This window comes from Cannabis sativa, chromosome 2 (genome assembly GCF_029168945.1).
Source record: "Cannabis sativa cultivar Pink pepper isolate KNU-18-1 chromosome 2, ASM2916894v1, whole genome shotgun sequence".
Taxonomy (NCBI): domain Eukaryota; kingdom Viridiplantae; phylum Streptophyta; class Magnoliopsida; order Rosales; family Cannabaceae; genus Cannabis; species Cannabis sativa.
In genome coordinates this window covers 72,129,622-72,148,373 of record NC_083602.1, presented here as the reverse complement: position 1 = coordinate 72,148,373, position 18,752 = coordinate 72,129,622, and the positions used below count along the sequence as shown (strand labels likewise).

The 18,752-nt window shown below is 29.7% G+C and overlaps 1 protein-coding gene across 2 annotated transcripts; it reads left to right on the top strand.

Moving 5' to 3' along the window:
- Positions 1–465: 465 nt before the first annotated feature.
- On the top strand, positions 466–4,319 carry LOC133035117 (serine--tRNA ligase). Of its 2 annotated transcripts, XM_061110857.1 has the most exons (10): positions 466–822; positions 925–995; positions 1,384–1,545; positions 1,635–1,740; positions 1,933–2,126; positions 2,362–2,465; positions 2,552–2,735; positions 3,000–3,179; positions 3,268–3,477; positions 3,940–4,319. In XM_061110857.1, exons 1-9 carry the CDS (start codon positions 690–692, stop codon positions 3,475–3,477), a joined length of 1,344 nt encoding a protein of 447 aa, XP_060966840.1. In that variant the 5' UTR covers positions 466–689; the 3' UTR covers positions 3,940–4,319. The 2 variants fall into 2 exon arrangements, with proteins under 2 accessions (XP_060966840.1, XP_060966839.1); XM_061110856.1 differs by lacking the exon at positions 3,940–4,319 and having other exon boundaries at positions 3,268–3,807.
- Positions 4,320–18,752: the final 14,433 nt, after the last annotated feature.

Sequence of the window (18,752 nt, the reverse complement as noted above, 5' to 3'; positions counted from 1 at the left end):
CTTTTTCTGCATTTCCTTCTGTATTTAGATTTTTCGGGATTTGATTGCTTTTTCTTTGAGATCTACATCTTGATTTGAACTAATTTTCTTGGTTTTTTAAAGAAAATAGTAGAAATTTGGTGGATTAGAGTGTTTCGGCTGGGTCACGAAGAAGGAGGAGTTTCCTCTGTTTTTTGTGGTTAGGCCGGTATTTTTGTAAATAGAAACTTTTGTTTTCTATTTATGTTTATTTTTACTTTCTAGGATATAAATGTAAAATACTGCCCTTATTAGTTTATTATAGAAAAAAAAAAATCCTTTTTTATAATGTGCGTTGCGATGTGGTTTAAACCGCATATTAACAATTCAAAATCGAAAACCGCACAATACTGCGCGGTTTAAGAAAAATTCAAACTGTGACCACACTGCAAAAAATTTCAAACCACATATTTTTTGCTGTGTGATGCGGTGCAAAAGATTTGAGCGGTTTGATGAACACGCTTTGAAGAGTACACTCCATTTGAAAACCCAATACACGATTACAAAGGGGAAGACTACACATTATTCTTGTTAGGGATATTAATAACCCTCAGCCAAACAGCTTAAGCTTAGGGTTTTTGGGTGAAGGAAGGTACAAATTCTTTCTTCTTCACCATCAGCTCCTCCAGTTTGAACCTCTGTTTTTTCGCTTTAGACATACCCAGGCGACGATGTTGGACATCAATCTTTTCAGAGAAGAAAAGGGGAACAACCCTGAAATAATTCGTGAATCTCAACGTCGTCGTTTCGCCAATGTTGAGATAGTCGATGAGGTTATCAAGCTCGACAAAGAATGGCGTCAACGTAAGTCTCTCTCTCTCTCTGTACTAATTTGTTGTTTTAGTTCATTATTATTATTATTATTACTATTATTGTATATTGATTTGTTTTTTAATGTACTTATAGGTCAATTCGAGCTTGAGAGTCTTCGCAAGGATTTCAATAAGATCAACAAGCTAGTTGCTCAGCTCAGAATTGTATGTGTTTTTTTCTTTTATTTTTTGATTCTCTTTATGTATATTTTCTGTAGTTTCATATTTGAATTAAAAGGTGTTTTTTTGGGGGAATTTTACTGTAGGATAATGAAATTTAGGTAGAAAACGAAGCAGTGATTTCAATTTTTATAGCATTGAAATGTAGGGTTTATCTTCAATTTCATAATTGGGTAAGCATAAGAAGTGTGTGTAGTTTAGTTTCCTGATTAACGGCTACCTATCCAGTATCATTTTTTTTATTGTGAATCTCAGGCATTGAAAATTATCTATGGGCAAATATATTTTGTGCTATTAAATGCTTTTGACTTGCTTGCATTAAGTTTGATTTTGCGTATTCTCACTTGATTTGTTTCTTACTTATGGAGAATAGAAAGGTGAGGATGCAACTGAGATGATCAAGAATACTGATGATAATAAGAAGTCCATTGCAGAGAAAGAAGTTGAAGTTCGAGAAGCTTTAACTCAGTTGAATTCAAAGTTGGAAACTATTGGAAACCTTGTTCATGATTCAGTTCCCATTAGTAATGATGAGGTAAAGTTTTAGCACTTTGCAGCTTTTTTACTTTGCATTTTTTTCTTTCTCTCTTTCTAATTAACAATAGATTCAAAAATCTTTTGTAGGCAAACAACGCTGTGATTAGAACATGGGGTGAGAGACGGACAGAACCCAAATTGAAGAATCATGTTGAGCTTGTTGAGCTTCTTGGGATTGCGGACACAAAGAAAGGTAATTTTTTTGCAAAATCTTTCACTCAAATCAGACTTTTGGGGAATCGAAATATGAATAGTTAAGACCATTTTAAGTCATCACATGTCCTACCTACATGATATGATGTCTAGTAATTTATTTCAGTTTTTATCTGTTGACAAATTAGTTTGTAAAGTGAGTGCAATATGTTTGGAAAATTTGAATATCTAGGTTCTGAAATAGCTGGAGCAAGAGGTTATTATCTGAAAGGTGACGGTGTGCGTCTGAATCAAGCCCTGATTAACTTTGGTCTTGACTTTTTGGAGAAAAGGGGATACACAGCATTGCAGACTCCTTTTTTTATGAGAAAAGATGTCATGGCAAAATGTGCTCAATTAGCTCAGTTTGATGAAGAACTCTACAAGGTAGAATTTTGAATTGGTACAAATATATTTTTTATTTGTTGAGACTAAATTGGTTGTCTTCTTTCTTTGGCCATGCTTGGTCTTCTGTATTCAAGGTTCAGTGATTCAATATACACAGTTAGTTCGTTTAGTTGATCCTTTGAGGGGAAAAAATCACCCTCTAAATAAGATAAATGAATTTCAAACTTTGGTAAATTACAATTGAAGCCTCACTTTGGTCTAGAGCTTTTAATAGGTGACTGGTGAGGGAGACGACAAATATCTGATTGCTACAGCAGAACAGCCACTTTGTTCGTATCATATAGATGATTGGATCCATCCTTCACAGCTACCCATAAGGTTTGAACATGTTGGAGCTTCTCACTAGAATATAATAAATCCTTTTTTTTTGTTATTTGTATGTCATATCAAAATCTCTTTTCTAGATATGCTGGATATTCATCTTGCTTCCGTAAAGAAGCTGGCTCACATGGTCGAGATACTTTGGGAATATTCCGAGTCCATCAATTTGAGAAAGTGGAGCAATTTTGTCTCACAACCCCAAATGCCAATGACTCTTGGGATATGATAGAGGAAATGATTAAGAACTCTGAGGACTTCTACAAGATGGTATTTTTTTATCCCGCGAACATGCTTTTTGCTTCTTAGGTTGAAAATTTCATGGCCATTCTTTTTTATTCTAAAACGGGAGTGGGGAAGAGCTAATCAAAGTAATTGAAACCAACATACGGTATATTGTATTAAGCTGTTGAATCTCATCTATTTCGATTGCACATGTATTATAGGGAGTTGAGCAATCTATGGATGATAAAGGCATGATGCTCAGTATTTGCTTATGAGATAACTAATATAATTTAATATTCTCAATTGTAGCTAAATCTTCCCTATCAAGTTGTGGCCATTGTTTCCGGTGCGCTAAATGATGCTGCAGCAAAGAAGTATGACTTGGAAGCATGGTTTCCTTCATCTCAGGCATACAGAGAGCTTGTATCCTGTTCTAACTGTACAGACTATCAGTCTAGAAAATTAGAAATTCGATATGGACAAAAAAAGGTACTCAACTTATATCTGAGCTAAGTCATATTCCATTGCACATTTCTTTCTCTCATTGCCTTTTAATGTAATCTTCACGATGTTGCAGAGCAATGAGCAGACAAAGCAATATGTTCATTTGTTGAACTCTACTCTCACAGCAACAGAGAGGACTTTGTGCTGTATTCTTGAGAACTACCAGAAGGAAGATGGTGTTGAGGTACCGGAAGCATTGCAAGCATTTATGGGCGGGAAGACCTTCCTACCCTTCAAGAGCAAACCAGCCGGTGAAACCAAAGGGAAGAAATCGAAGGCCTAGGTTAAAACATTATTACAACTTCATATGAAAACTAGTTGACCATTGAGATTTAGTTATGAATTATCTGAACCCCATGTGAAAAAGGAAAAGCATTTGGAACACAAATTTACTCGTGGAAACAGTTTCAACCATATCTTTTCCAATGCATATTTGTTCCCACACTAAATTAATACCTTGATCTTTGGATCCTTGTCTTGTTGTGGTGAAGTTTTGTTTTTGACATTGTTAAGGAATTTCAGTGTTTTTTGTCAGAACTTTTCATGTATTATTATTAATTGATTGAATTTGGAATTAAATGCAGAAAATTCGCTTTTAGTTTTTGGTCAGAAATGGAAAAATGTCTTCTTGTTTTTATACTTGTACAATAAGCAATTCAAGTAACATAAGACTTGAGATTTAAATTCAAATCTGCACAGTTTGATGGCTTCTGAACATTGGTTTTTCCATTTTTGACTCCTGCAGGGCACGCAGATCCCAACCCCATCAATTCAAACAAGCTGGCCCACAATTTCCTTCCTTTATGAAACTTTTTGAAAAGAAGTCATTCCTCAATTGGGCGTGGGATCTTGGGTTTAGAAAATTGAGCTTAAGATTGAAATGAGAAGACTTTTTCTTGTTTGTTTATTCATTTTTAAAATTCTGAATTCACTTAAAGTGGAGTTTTGAGGTTAAGGTTTGTTAATTAAGTAAAGAGTTTTGTATTATTTATTATTTTGACTATAATGATCTTCCTTGTGTCAAAGGAATCATTGCTCACAGTCTTAAAAGGTGTTTATTTTCTTTCAATAATCTTCATGCTGGACAATTAAATCTTCCCCAATAGACAATTTGCTTCTACTTCATGATTATTGCTCACGTTTCTTCACAAGAAATTAATATAAATAAATAATGTTTTAACTTTGCTCCACTACAATTAACACTCGAACCAATCAAATTTGTGAATTTCTTTCTCATTAATTCTCTCTTACCAAAAAAAAAAAAAAAGTAATAGAGATGAACGAGTAGACACGTTACCCCAAAGAGACAGTACAATAAAAACAAGAAAGCAACATATATTGCTTGAATTCAAAAAACTTTGTCGAATTCCTCACTTTCACGGGGCTCTGTTGGGTACTATGGATATGTTTAATGTCCCTGTTTGTACTACATTATTATAAAACCCCCATTGCCTAATTTCACTATGCAATCTTGAATAGTACTCGGAACTATAGCAGATATGGCTGCAAACCCAGTTAGATAAACGAAAATGGATATGAATATAGTGGTTGAAATTTGCATCCAAACCCCCAAAAGCAAAAGTTAGAAGAAAGATGCATTATTGGTATTAGACAATATAAGAGTACAAACTTTTTGTTCTTTTGCATAATACAAGTCAAACCTCATATTCCTTCACTAAGCTATAAGAACACACATTTTCCCTGCTTTTCAGGGAAATAAAGAAAAAACTAGTTTTATTTAGATTAATGACAACCAATCATAACTATTACTAAGTTCTTTAACAATATCTCCTAAGAAAAACATAAAATCTTTTCAACACTAAGTGATAACAAAAAAAAAAAAACATAATAATAATAATAGCATCATTGTATTTTCAGCGTCCAACATCAATATAATATATTAATATATAACTGGCTTATAGTTTATATACAACTGTAAATGAATTTTAATCCAGTAGAACTGTAGAAGCAGTAGCTTGTAAGTTGTAAAAGTCATGTATCTCTCTCTCTCTCTCTCTCTCTCTCTCTCTCTATATATATATATATGTATATGATATATATATAATCTACCTATTGTGTAAAGGGTCTGGACAAGAGGGCACTTCTCTGTTGATAGTTGCATAAAAGCCTTGTTCTCCATCAATAATATGATCTTCATTAATGTTAGAAGTAGTAGAACTTTCAGTACTACTTCTCCAAGCTTGAACCTTGTTAAGATCTTCCATCTTCTCCGTACTTGATAATAATCTAGCTCCATAAACTCCATGGTTGTACTGTAGAGCAATAATAACAGTACTCATCAACAAAATCATCATGAACAGACCCTTATTAAGTACTACTTGTTTAGTACTAAACATGGTCTTTTTTTTTTTGTGTTGAGAACCAAAATTAAGATATGGGAACTGTGAACTGGGATATGGCTCTTTTTGGAGAAAAAAGAGAATAATATAATGTGGACTGGACACAATAACTTATGATAAATATCAGAGATACTAGTAGTAGTGAATAATAGTACTTCTTGTTTAAATTGTTTAATGAGTTGGGACATATAGGCTTTAAAGAGATGGAGAAGGAAATTATTATATTGATTTATTGGCTGCACACGTGTGAATGTATGTATATGTGTAAAGCTGGAAATATTTAGTCAATTCCTTACACCACATATAATACAGACAAGAAGAAAAGTGATGAGACTTTATAATTAACTTATGGGGTTTGTGGGAGCTACTATGTGTGGGTGGTTGAAAATTGAAATTGTATTCAACACTTTCTCTAATAGTACATTAGAAACCTATTTCATTACTTAAGCCTTGTTTAGCAGGAAAAAAAAAATGAACAATAAAATATGTACTTTCTCTTTCATTAATTATTATTATTTTTTTTTTTTGAAAACAAGCGTAGGATTATATTATAATAAATAAAACTAGACCTCCTGGTCGTTACATAAAATGTTTACCGGTACAGAATTGATCGGGATCGATCCATAAACCTGGTGGGTAAAAGCCCACTTAGCGACATTGTGAGCCGCAAAATTACAGTTCCTACTAATATTAGAAAAAGTACAACACATGAAAGAAGGAGAAGACTTAGTACAAAAGGAGACATAGTTCTCAAGAGCCCAATGGGACGCCTTCCCATTGAGAGCATTGATTACTAGCCTCGAGTCACTCTCCACAATAACATAATTATATTTCAAATCTAGAGCTACTGACACCGCCAAGCAGCAGGCCGCCGCTTCTCCATACAGAGCTTCCGAGAAATCCAATCGGGACGTGTGAATAGAAATCACCCTCCCCAGGTGATTCCTAGCAACAACAGCTGTGCACATACTCTCCAAGCCCACACGAACATCACAGTTTAACTTTATCCAATCTAGAGGTGGAGGCGTCCAGATGTCCTTCACAGGTGGCGAAGGTCTGGGCAATAGAGAAGAATGTGCCTCTGCATAAGAAGAACAAATATAGTCAATACAATCATGAATATTAGGGGAGCAGTTGTTGTGTACCACGTCATTGCGCAATCTCCATATATGGTCCACAACAATCGAGGCATAAAGGAAAACATCCTCTACTCGGATACCCCTCTCATTAAGGCTCCAAATAAACTTCACCCAATCCTAGACTCTAATACCAGTATCACCCACAGGGAGGATTCCCCAAGGAGACGAGCGCCATAAATACATCGCTACATCGCAGGTAAGAAACAAATGAATAAGCCTCTTGTTTCTTCTTCTTACTATTCTTTTTGAAAAAAAGAACTCATTTTTAAAAACAAATTATAAACAAAAAGCTTAGCTAGGAGCATCATATTTTTCTTTATTGATCGTGTGGTATTTTCTATATTTGACAATAGCAGGAATTATAACTCAATTTTTTTTATATATGACAACATATATTATATTGTTATAAATAGTATTAATTATGTGGATGTCCAAATCTTTTATTTATTACCATGAATTGTAATCAACATTCCTCTTTTCCTTAGTTTCCCTTTTTCTTAGTTTCTTAATATCTCACTCTTGTATTTGTATAAATAGGGGTTCACCCCATTGGAATAAACAACTCAGAAATTCTCATTCACTTTCTCTTTCTCTCTTCATCTTCTTCTTCTTTCTTCTCATCTACTTTATATTATTTTATAACACGTTATCAGCACGAGTCTCTGCCCAAGCTTCAAGCATGAGTCTCTGCCCAAGTCCCAATGTAAGTATCTTGTTAAAGTTCTTGAATTGTTTCAAAGTCAAAATACACTAAATATATATTTATATATATACTCCTCTGACTGAAACAATTTCAAGAATCATTTGGTTTCTTTTTTCTTTTTATATATAAATCTATATATTATATATGATTTATATGTTTTTATATATTTATTATTGATTTCATATATATATATGTATATATTATGTTCTTATCATTCATAATATTTACAATATATGTGTGCCTATAATATGATAGAGAAAATTTGTATAAATTATACATATATCCAAAAGATTATGTATCATCGATAAAATATTACATATATCCTAAAGATTATGCATCATCGATAAAATATTGCATATATCCTGAAGATTATGCATCATCGATAAAAAAAAAAAATTGCATATATCCTGAAGATTATGCATCCTCGATAAAATATTGCATATATCCTGATGATTATGCGTCCTCAATAAAATCTTGCATATATCCTGAAGATTATCCAAATGTATTATTCATTATATAGTTGATGGATATATAATGAAAGAGATGAATACATATTTATATATATGTTCTTGTATTCTTTGAGGACAATGAAAAGTAATCTAATATCGATATAGATTTTGACAAACATTTCCTGAAGTAAATGTTTTATATTTGTCAAAAAAAAAATGATTGTATTTATGTGAATACAACTAAAGAATCATTAAAAATGGTTATTATTGATGCAATTCTATAGTGGGTTTTGAATACCTAAAAAGAATGTTAAGAAAATTGCATTGAAACATCAAAGTATAAGAATAACAGTGAGCATGACTAATTTTTATTTAAATACATGAGACATGTATTTATTGTTCATCATTCCCTGCAGAGAATGATACGAATTGAATTCAACTACTTTTAAAGATTTTTTGTATTAGTCATGTTACTATACATTGTTATTACTTGCAATGTTGGAAATTATTGAATCTGACATATATTAAAGATTAAATTTTGCATACATCTTGGAGACTATGCAAAAATTACATTCATATATTCTTTGAAATATCGTAAAAGAAATTGTTGAATAATTTCTTATATTTTTATGGATGAACAAGTATAAATTTTTAAGAAATTTATAATAATGTTCTACTTGTTCAACGTCATTCCCCGAAGTGAATGTAATGATTTTAAATAATCAATGACATTATTTACTACTCAAATATTTCCAGAAAAAAGTGGAAACAACCAAAAGATGAGATACCACACACAATCAAAGTGCATGAAATCTATATATCATGTGTGGAATTGAATAATAGTGGTCGCGTACCTGTAGTACGGACACACTTATAGTCAAGATAAAAGTATACTTGATTATTTAATAGAATATGAATTGTACAAACTTATTGTACATTTAGAATATTTAAATATCATTACCTAAAGAGAATGAATAGGCATGAAATTTTATTTCAAAGAATATAGATTTCACATATATTGGTAATGCCAGAAGCAAATTAATATATACATATTTTATTATTTCTTGAAATCAATAGTTTCAAACTATTGTTGGTACATGATATGTAAATATATAGTTACTATATAATTCAGTTTGTATATTCCCAAAAGTGGATATATAATTTACTAATATTTGTTAGTGATCCAATATAATCAAAGTGATAAAGAATCACAAAATGATTAGTTGAAAAGCTTCCTGAAGAAGTCTTACATATAATTGCTACTTTGAGTAGTAAAATGTCTTTGTATGTACCTAGATGTGTAACTTTTATCTAGTTATGAAAGTGATAATAAATAACTTATTATATGTACTTGTTGTACATTTAAATATATAATATATCAAGTCATGATAATTAGACTGATGAATAGTCTATTAATAAATTAGACGACTTGTTAAAAAGATATCAGGAAAAATGAATGATATGTTATGGTTATATCTATTTGACCATTACAATAACATGATGAAGTTGTCATGTATCTTTTAAATTATACACATCATTGAATTGATGATAGTGATTCCTGAAGAGTGTATATGTTTTGGAGAATAATATAATTATATTATTCGTGTATATAAAAATGAAACTTGTAATGATTATGTTGTAATGAATTTACATTACATTTTGAAAGTTTCATTGAAATACAAATTATAGTGAGCCTGAAGTTCATGAATTGAATTATTTTGACATGATCAATCATATGCAATAAATTGTCAAAGAATTTGATTAATTTTTGTTGAAGAACCAGAAGATTCTTCTCATTGTTAATTTATAAGGCTCAAAAGAAGAATGTGCATATATTTGCACATAGAAAATATTTAAATTATATTTCCTTAACAATCTTGAGCTATTGTTAGATTTTTATTGCATAGTTTCTTATCGATGTGATAAGATGATATAATCATGCATTTACAAAATGTGTAAATTTATGTATTTCTAATTATACACGTATGACTCATTCTTAAAAATGAATTAAGTTCATAAGGATTGAACTTGAAACTGAAGTTTATTGAAACTGAAGTTCAATGTCATATAGTATATATGAGTTTAAACAAATATTGATTCATTGTGATATACTGAAATCCCTACAGGTATATTAATATTATTAGATATCACAATTTTTAAAAATTCTCTCGATCAGGGGAAGAGAAGCAGTTGGGATCGATGATAATTTTTGAAAAATGATCCTTGCACAAAGTATATAAGAACACTATAGTTCAAAATGATATATACCAACTGCAAATCAATATTATTTAAAGTTGAGATAGAATGAGTTGAAAATGCCTGAAGTGTAAATGAACAATGTAGAAATTTATTAATAAATGTTCATTTGATTTGCCCTGAAGTTGTTAAATCTAGAGGTACTCATGGAGATACCTTAATGTTATAAAGTATTAAAATGATAACCGTGATGAAAACGGTACTCGAAAAGACTCCCAAGAGAAGTTAGACATAACACATTTGATCATAATTGAATCCCTGAAGTGATTCTATATAGGTACCTATAAATGATAAACATATTTGAAAAATATGTAATTTAAAGAGATCTCTATAAGTTATGTCAATATGGGAGGAAATTATCATTTATTGAAATTTTTGTCGACATTAAATATTGAATGTTTGCATATGCAATAAACTAACATGAGATAGCAAGGATCATGGTATTAGATTTGTCGAGAATCATCGACATACATTTTGATTTTTGGCCAAAATATTATGACGCAATCCAGGCAAATTTACTCACATAAAGTGAAGTAAGACCTGTAGGGTGTGCAAATAAATATTTCTAATGAGAAATTTGCATATATGTATTTGTACATAATGAATTGTTGTACAAAGTTTGCATAGACATGAGATTGATTGAAGTAAGGCTTAAATATTGAGAAAATATAATCATGATTTGATTATAGCCTGGAATATATTTTATGAGGATTTATAAGCGTCACATAAATGTTGCAACAAAAGGTTATTTATTTGGAGCTCCTAATATAGTGAGAATTTGAAATAAGCCTTATCTAAAAATTCTAGAAGAATTTAATACATGTCTTAAGTGATATAAATTCTAAGTCGTGCGCACTATATGACAAAGATCTTTGTATGAAATAAAGACATGTAAGTAAATTATTGTTTGAAAAATACGTATGGTTGTCTATGCAGTATAAATACGTAAATTATACGTTGTGATAGACTCTTGAAGAGTTTTTGATTAATTGAAGAACAAACTTTTATTTCTTTTATATTTCGAGAAATATTAATGTATAAAGTTTGTTCATTAGTATTGAAGTCCTGAAGTACTTCATATGTATCAAGAATTATAGATATATGATCATTTGATATGGAAATTAAGATCATAAAACAAGATGGAATAAATATATGGTCTTGGAGTACCATCATTGTCACAAACGAAAATTTATATTATCATTAATGTGTTATGTTCATATCTACTTGAAATGTTAAATTTTAGTATGAACAAGATTGTATATACACATGAATGATACAATTAGTTGGATAAAGATTAATGTTCCACGAACCCCTCATCTATAATTTAGAAGTCCATACATACTCTGGAAGAGTTATAGAAAATATATGATCAAAGATCATATATGGTGATATTTTAAAAGTGATAACAATAATCTTATGAGATTTATTATCACCAAAAGAATTATGGATCATATGTGCATGGGGGGGAGACTGTTGGGTTTTATGCCCTAAATAAAACTCATTTCATATAATCAGATTTACTTATTAATAAAGATCAGAAATAACATTTTATGTTGCATGGTTCACATGATTTATTTCATGATTATATGTATATAATGTATGAATTCTTTTTAAGTCCAGAAAATATGAGTTGGTAAAAGATTATAGTGTTGTCAGCACAGTGGAATATAATCTTTATTATATGTTCAAAAGTTTATTCCCTGATTTGTCAGAACACTGGATTTAGACTGACATGGTATAATTAGCGATAGGTATTCTTACACCTTGGAAAAGTGTTATGTCCTTTCCAGGACATTGGCAAAGTTTACCAGTATCGGATGTATGGAGTATACATCGGAAGGGACCGATATTGAACTTTGATTAGATATGTTAAAATTTACCGTAATATCTATTCTATTCAATATCACCTGTTGATCCTAGATCACATGATCGAAATCCTGATATGGTTAGGCTCAATTTCAAGAGTGTTACTCGTGTTCTTTGATTTGTTAGTTAAGCCTAGTTTTGTATCAGGGTGATACGTACATTTTGGGAATACGGTAATGCAATTGAGTGGGAGCGCTAACATAAATATGGAATCTATAGCTTCTATTTGGCAAATAGAAGTAAAGGATGATTTCCTTCGAGCTTAACCAAACGAAGATAAATGGTGGAGATCTCATTTCACTTAGGTGAAATATCATTTATACAGGGTTAAGTGTTTTAAGGATAAAATACATTGTAGGGTGTTACAGTAATTTAAATCCTGTACAGTGTAAATCATCTATATAGAGGATCATTGATCACATTAGGGTTATAACAATGGATAACTAATGACGTGTCTATATCGTGGAACATATAGAGCGTTTCTATATGACTGTGAGTGCAATTCCAAGTTCTAAGTGTGGATTCAATGAGGAATTAATAAGTTAGGGAATTTACTTGGTAAATTTGGTTCGACTTATTGGAAGCTCGGTTATATAGACCCATGGTCCCCATACTAGTTGAGACCATACTGCTTGTAAGACTCAGTTAATTGATTTTAATTAATCAATTATAATTCTAAAAGTTAGACTATGTCTACTTTATGAATTCTCACAGTTTAAGGATGAAATCGTAAAGAAAAGAGTTTCTAGGTTTAATTATTAATTAAGAGACTTTGTATGTCTAATTAATAATTATTTTAAATGACAATATTATTTAATAATCTATTTTAGTTATTAAATAATTAGTTTTGGCATTTAAATGATTAGAATTGGAAAAATGGCATTTTTGGAGAAATTGAAATAAAATTGAGGAAACTGCAAAATCCAAGTGAGGCCCATATCACCCTATGGCCGGCACCTCTTTGCTTGTTTCTCAATTATTATTTTCAATTTTTAATTGCCATGTAATTGCTAATCAACGCCTAGCAAAAATAGGAAAGTGGTGGATCAAACTAAATAAGACAGTTGATTGATTACACAGTAATTAAGGAAACTGTTTTATTAGGAAAGTTGTGCTCTCCCTTCTCCCTATATATAGCAGCCCTTGTTCTCTTCTCTTGCACATCATAGGAAGCCATAAGCCACGAAATTCAAGAGAGAAAAAGAGAGAAAAACTCGAAATCCTTGTGAGATGAGTAGTGCCCACACACATCAAGTGGTATCTCAATCATAGTATGGAAGACTATGGAATTTCTGCATCAAAGAAGGAGAAAAGAAGATCCAGGTTCAGATCTTGGTGATGCTCTGCTACAGAAAGGAATCAAGGGCTAGAGATCTGAACGGAAGGAGTCATATTATTCCGCTGCACCCACTGTAAGGTTTTCTAACTTTATATGTGTTTATTTTCATTGTTTTAGAATTCATATTAGGTTGTTAATCCAACATACTTGTTAGTAAATCAAGATCCTGGTAAAATAATTTCCAACAACTGGCACTAGAGCCATGGTAATGATTTACTTCCATGTAATATGAATTAAAACGATGATTTGCATGTTTCTGTGTTGATTTGGATGGTTTCATGTTGGTTTATGTGCTTATGTGATGAATGTTAATGTTGTACGAAATTTTTCCATGAAATATATTTTTTCAATTTTTGAAAATATTTTATTTGGATTCCTTGTGAAAAATTGAGCAATTTTCGTTTTTACGGAACTCGATTCCGATAAAAATTGAGAAAGATATGAATTTTGGAAGATTGGAAATCATGGTTGCTGCATGCAGCCTATCCTGGCAGTTCCCCACAAATTGCGAATTTTTGAGGTTTTTTCCCAAAAATCCAATTTTTTCATGGGATTGTTTCCCAAAATTTATTTTTCCAATTTTAAATATTTCTAAATTGAAATGTTTCCAATTTTAAATATTTTCAATTTGGAATTTTTCCAATTTTAAATATTTCTATTTTGAATTGTTTCCAATTTTTAAATATTTCCTATTATGGTCAGATTTAAAAATTTGTTAAGTTCTTTAATATTTATTTATTATTTAATTATAAGATTAGATATTTTGATATTTAAGATATTTTAAATTAAAAGATAACTTTGTCTTTTTATTTAAAATATTATATTAAAATTATTTTATATGGCAAATTAAATATTTAATAAATTTGAAATTAACATATATATTTTTATAGATATACTTACCATAATGTTTTTCAAATTCAAAAATTTGTTATTTTGTTAAATATTTAATTATTTATAAATTATAATTATAAAAATGATATTATACTATATATATATATCATTTTTTCCTTATTAGAAATTTATAAATCATATCTTAAATATTTAAATAACATAGATATTTTTGTAGAGATTTGAATTGCTTAATTTGAGATATTTTGACATATAATTATGGTAATTATTATTCATTTATTATTTTATTCCTAAAATAATAATTATCTAACCAAATCTATTTTAAAATTGGTTTATTTTATTAAATTATAAGATCTGAAAGTGATATTGAAGATTCTTTCCTTTCAAATCATTGATCTTATTAGATATTTAATTTAATTTGATTCAAATAAACCTAGATATTTTAAAATTAGTTTCCTTTATTTGGTTAGTTTAAGAATAATAATTTAATTATATTAATATCTTATTTTCACATCTGTTACATGGACAATGTTTGTTTATTTATATTGTTTATTCAAAACTTTTTAACAAACCTATTATTTATCTGATCTAAATCGCTATGATTAACTTGTTGACAGATCATGATCCAATGATCTGATTTAATCATAGTCCAATTGACGATAGATCTTATAAATAATTTGTAACAGGTAAATTTTGTACTTCTTTCATCTGTGTAAACCTAGTAACATGATAGGGTCCATCCAAATCATTTGACCTGTGTGAGCCTATATGTTTGCTTTTGGGCTTAGATGCATATAGGAAGCCCATTTAAGTTTTTACTAAGTAAATAGACTAGGTTGCTAAAATAAATTTTGACATAAGGAAATTTATTTAGGCCCAATTAGATTTGGGCTTATTCAATGAATAACAATTGTTTATTTTAAGGTTAAATTCCTCTCTTTTGGGCCTTGTGTGAGAGTTGGGGGCCATAGAAGTGGGTACGACATACTGAACCCAGCTCCCCCTCACATGAACTACCCCAATTGTGAAGGCCCATTTGCCTTATTTAAATAATTGTATAAGGTTAATTATATTAGTCTAACCTAATTAAAATTGAATTAGCAACATAATTAACTTTTAAAATATATGAAATTTATTTTTCATTGTAATATTTTAAAGTTAATTTTAGAAAAACACTTAGTCAATGATATATTCTAGATAGTTATTTCTAGTACTGGTTATTATTTCTAATATTAAATAGGAAAATATCATAGATTGTGAAATTAATTGTCTCATAATTAATTTTGGTACAATCTAAGTTTAGTATATTTTCCTAGTATTAAACTATAATTAATAATTAAGTTTCCTCTTTACTTAATTATTTATTTCTTGAACTTAATACATTTAATTAAATTAAAAATTTCAATATCTAAGTTGATTTTAATCATGGTACTTTAATATTGTTATTTTCATGTTATTTAATTAAAGTTGAAAATTATTTTAAGTTTGGAATTTTATTCAGAATAACTTAAAGCTGAATAATTTTCAAAATATATTTTATTTTATTTTATTAATCATTTCCCAAAATTTCGAAATTACATTTCTTTAATGTAGAAATTTCGAATTTTATTTGAAAAATAGATTAAAGTTGAAAATTATTTATTTAATTTTGGACCAACTTGAATCATTGATTTTTTCATTTAATGATTAGTTAAAATAAATGAACTAAAATATATTATAATTAGAAATTGGATTAATTAGTCTATGAAAGTCTAGATAGATATTATCTGTTCTGCTTGAAGTATTTTTCTAGTGTATTTAATTAAATAGAAAATTAATATTTAAGTTGATTTTTTAATCATGATACTTAAATATTTGAAAATTTTCTTAGATATTTAATTAAATAGGGAAATTATATTTTTTGTTGAAAATTAATTTTTATTAATTTTGGGCCAACATAAAATTAGAGTAATTTTCCAGGACTTATTTTTATTTTATTTTAAAGCATTTTTCGAAATGCAATATATATTTATAGAAAATTAAATTTGAGTTGTAAATTAATTTTAAATTAATTTTGAAACAACTTAAATTGAATAATTTTCTAAATATTTATGAAAATTATTACTAAGATGGAAATAATTCACGTTATTTTCGTATCCATCTAAGTATAATTTATAAATATTACATTAAAATTTATATTTAGAATTTTTCATTCTAAATTGGAAATTTTAATTAAATAAATATATATTTAAAATAAATTGATTAAAATAAATATTAGAAGAAAATACAACCCTTCATTAAATAATGAGCTTTATTATTATAAGAATATTCGATCTCCATTGTTGGTTTTACATAGCTATTGTTTTAGTGAGTAATCCTCCCTAATGGAGGAACGTTCATTAGCAAGTTAGCACCGTTTAATCTCGAAAGATAAGTAATCTTGTAAGTTTTTTATATAGTTTATGATCACCCTAATGGTGGTGACTGTATAAGACTTGCAAGAATATGAAACAATGGTGGAAGCTCATAAGATAGAATAGCCTTGACTCTCGCCTAAACGGGACAACGCGGATTCACATCTTGATCGAATAAAAGGTTGCTAGAATGTTTGACATTTTAGATGAGCTGACAATTCTATTCAATGAATGATAGCTTTGACTCTCGCCTAAACGGGACACTGATATCAGTTTGTTGAAAACCTTGGAAATTATTTAGGATTGTATGTTTTAGTATTTTCACTTGTCATTCCTACTTGCTATGTGCTTCATAATTTCTGAATTGTGTATGAATTTGTATTGAACCATATTATTTTCTGTTATTAAATTGTAGTTTAATTTCGAATCTTCATTGTTGGTCTAACTTGATTTGTTTTTCTAATGAGATAAATCCCTAATGGATTTTCACCATTAGACTAACATAATAGTGTTAGATCTCGAAAGATAAATATTGTATATGCAACATCTAACTGTTCATCAATTGATGACACCTTAGACTAGTATTTTACAATATGAAACAAGAAGATTGTATAAATAAGATTACTTTGACTCTCGCTAATCGGAGCATCGTTGGATTCTTATTTAAAAAGAAATTATCCTAATTCCTCTTAGCTTATTCATTTCGAATTAGCTTAAAGACATATCATTGGATGAATGGTCTATAAATCATATAAAGTCTTAATTTCTCTTAAGAAATTAAATGACGCATATGATTATATTCCCGGAATTCTATCCCTAAATGATATAAATCCTCAATCTTAGATATCTCCTACTTGTATAGGCAAATCATAGAGTTAGATTAGTAGTGATGGTCCAAGAGAGAATTACTAATTATACAGTTACACTTTCACAAGTGTTTCATAACCATTTTCTTTCAATGGATTCAAACTGTATGAGTTTAGTATTCTGTGATCAGAATCCACTTGGACTATTCTAAGAACTCTTTGATGTAACTAAAGTAAGTCATCAAAAGATACAACCACATATTTTATAAATCTAAGGCATTTGTATCTTGTTCATAGTGGTTTTGACAAGATCATTCTCTGCAAAGAGTTAATATGCCTATATCCACTGAAAGTAATTTCATCTCATTCGCAGATGGATGTACATTCAGGGGTGGATATGAGTTTTCGTTGTATTCTTAAAACGATCACTCTAGATTTTACCTTATGCAAAAGAAATTTGAAATGTTTGAAAAATTTCATGAATTTCTAGCAAAGGTAAGTGGTTAAAGATCTTGCAAACTGATAGGGGTGGAGAAAAAGTTAGTAGATATGCAGTTCAAAGATCATTAATTTGATTTTGAATTATATCCAAACTTACCTCCCCAGAAATTTGAGTTGCATATTGATGATTAGTTACTAGTCGTTGCCTAAATCCTTCTATGGAAATAAAATTTCAGAATGATGCAATGGTTGTATACTTAATGTAAATCATTACTAGATTCATGGATGACCTAATCGAAATCTTAAGAAAAGCTAGAACTGCTAACCCTGGTTTGCATGTTTGTTAGCTATTCTAAGTGATTAGGGGTGGAGCATCCCATAGTCATTAGATAAGAAAGTGTTTGTTTAAACAAATACTGCTTTTCTAAGAAAATGACTAAGTCTGAAAATAAAGTAGCAAATAAAGGAGATATTTTTTTTTCTTGATTCCAAAAGTGTTCTATCATCTTATTCGTTACAAGATGATCCCACTGCCTCTGTTGTCTTAACACAACTGAAGAGGTCTATACCATTTAGTTTTCTTTGACATAGTTCACGGTACCTTGTTGTAGTGGGAGAGTTTCTAGGAACTCACCTTCTTATGACTTGGAAGACACTAGTGATTAAAATCCATTGTGAGTTTAAACAAGTAATGGATTGTCAAGATAAGAAACTAAGAAGAAAGCCAAGAGAACTATGGTTTGATCCATTCACATGGAGTAACCTAAGGTATTCTATTACAAGGACATGAAAGGAAATTTTCGTTCATAAGTCTATTCAATGGACTTAACAAAACTTCCTGTTCCTAGTATAATAGGTTTGAGTTTATCTAAACCTATGGCTTGTGGTATACCTTGTAATTACTTACTCTAATGCAAGCAACTTACTTTAGTAAGATGCTGGAGCATTTTCTTTCCA

Coding starts and splice junctions, on each gene's coding strand:
- LOC133035117 (XM_061110857.1), top strand. CDS start 690: ATGTTGGACATCAATCTTTTCAGAGAAGAAAAGGGGAACAACCCTGAA. Junction 2,736..2,999: donor CTGAGGACTTCTACAAGATG/GTATTTTTTTAT, acceptor TCTCAATTGTAG/CTAAATCTTCCCTATCAAGT. Junction 3,180..3,267: donor TTCGATATGGACAAAAAAAG/GTACTCAACTTA, acceptor ACGATGTTGCAG/AGCAATGAGCAGACAAAGCA.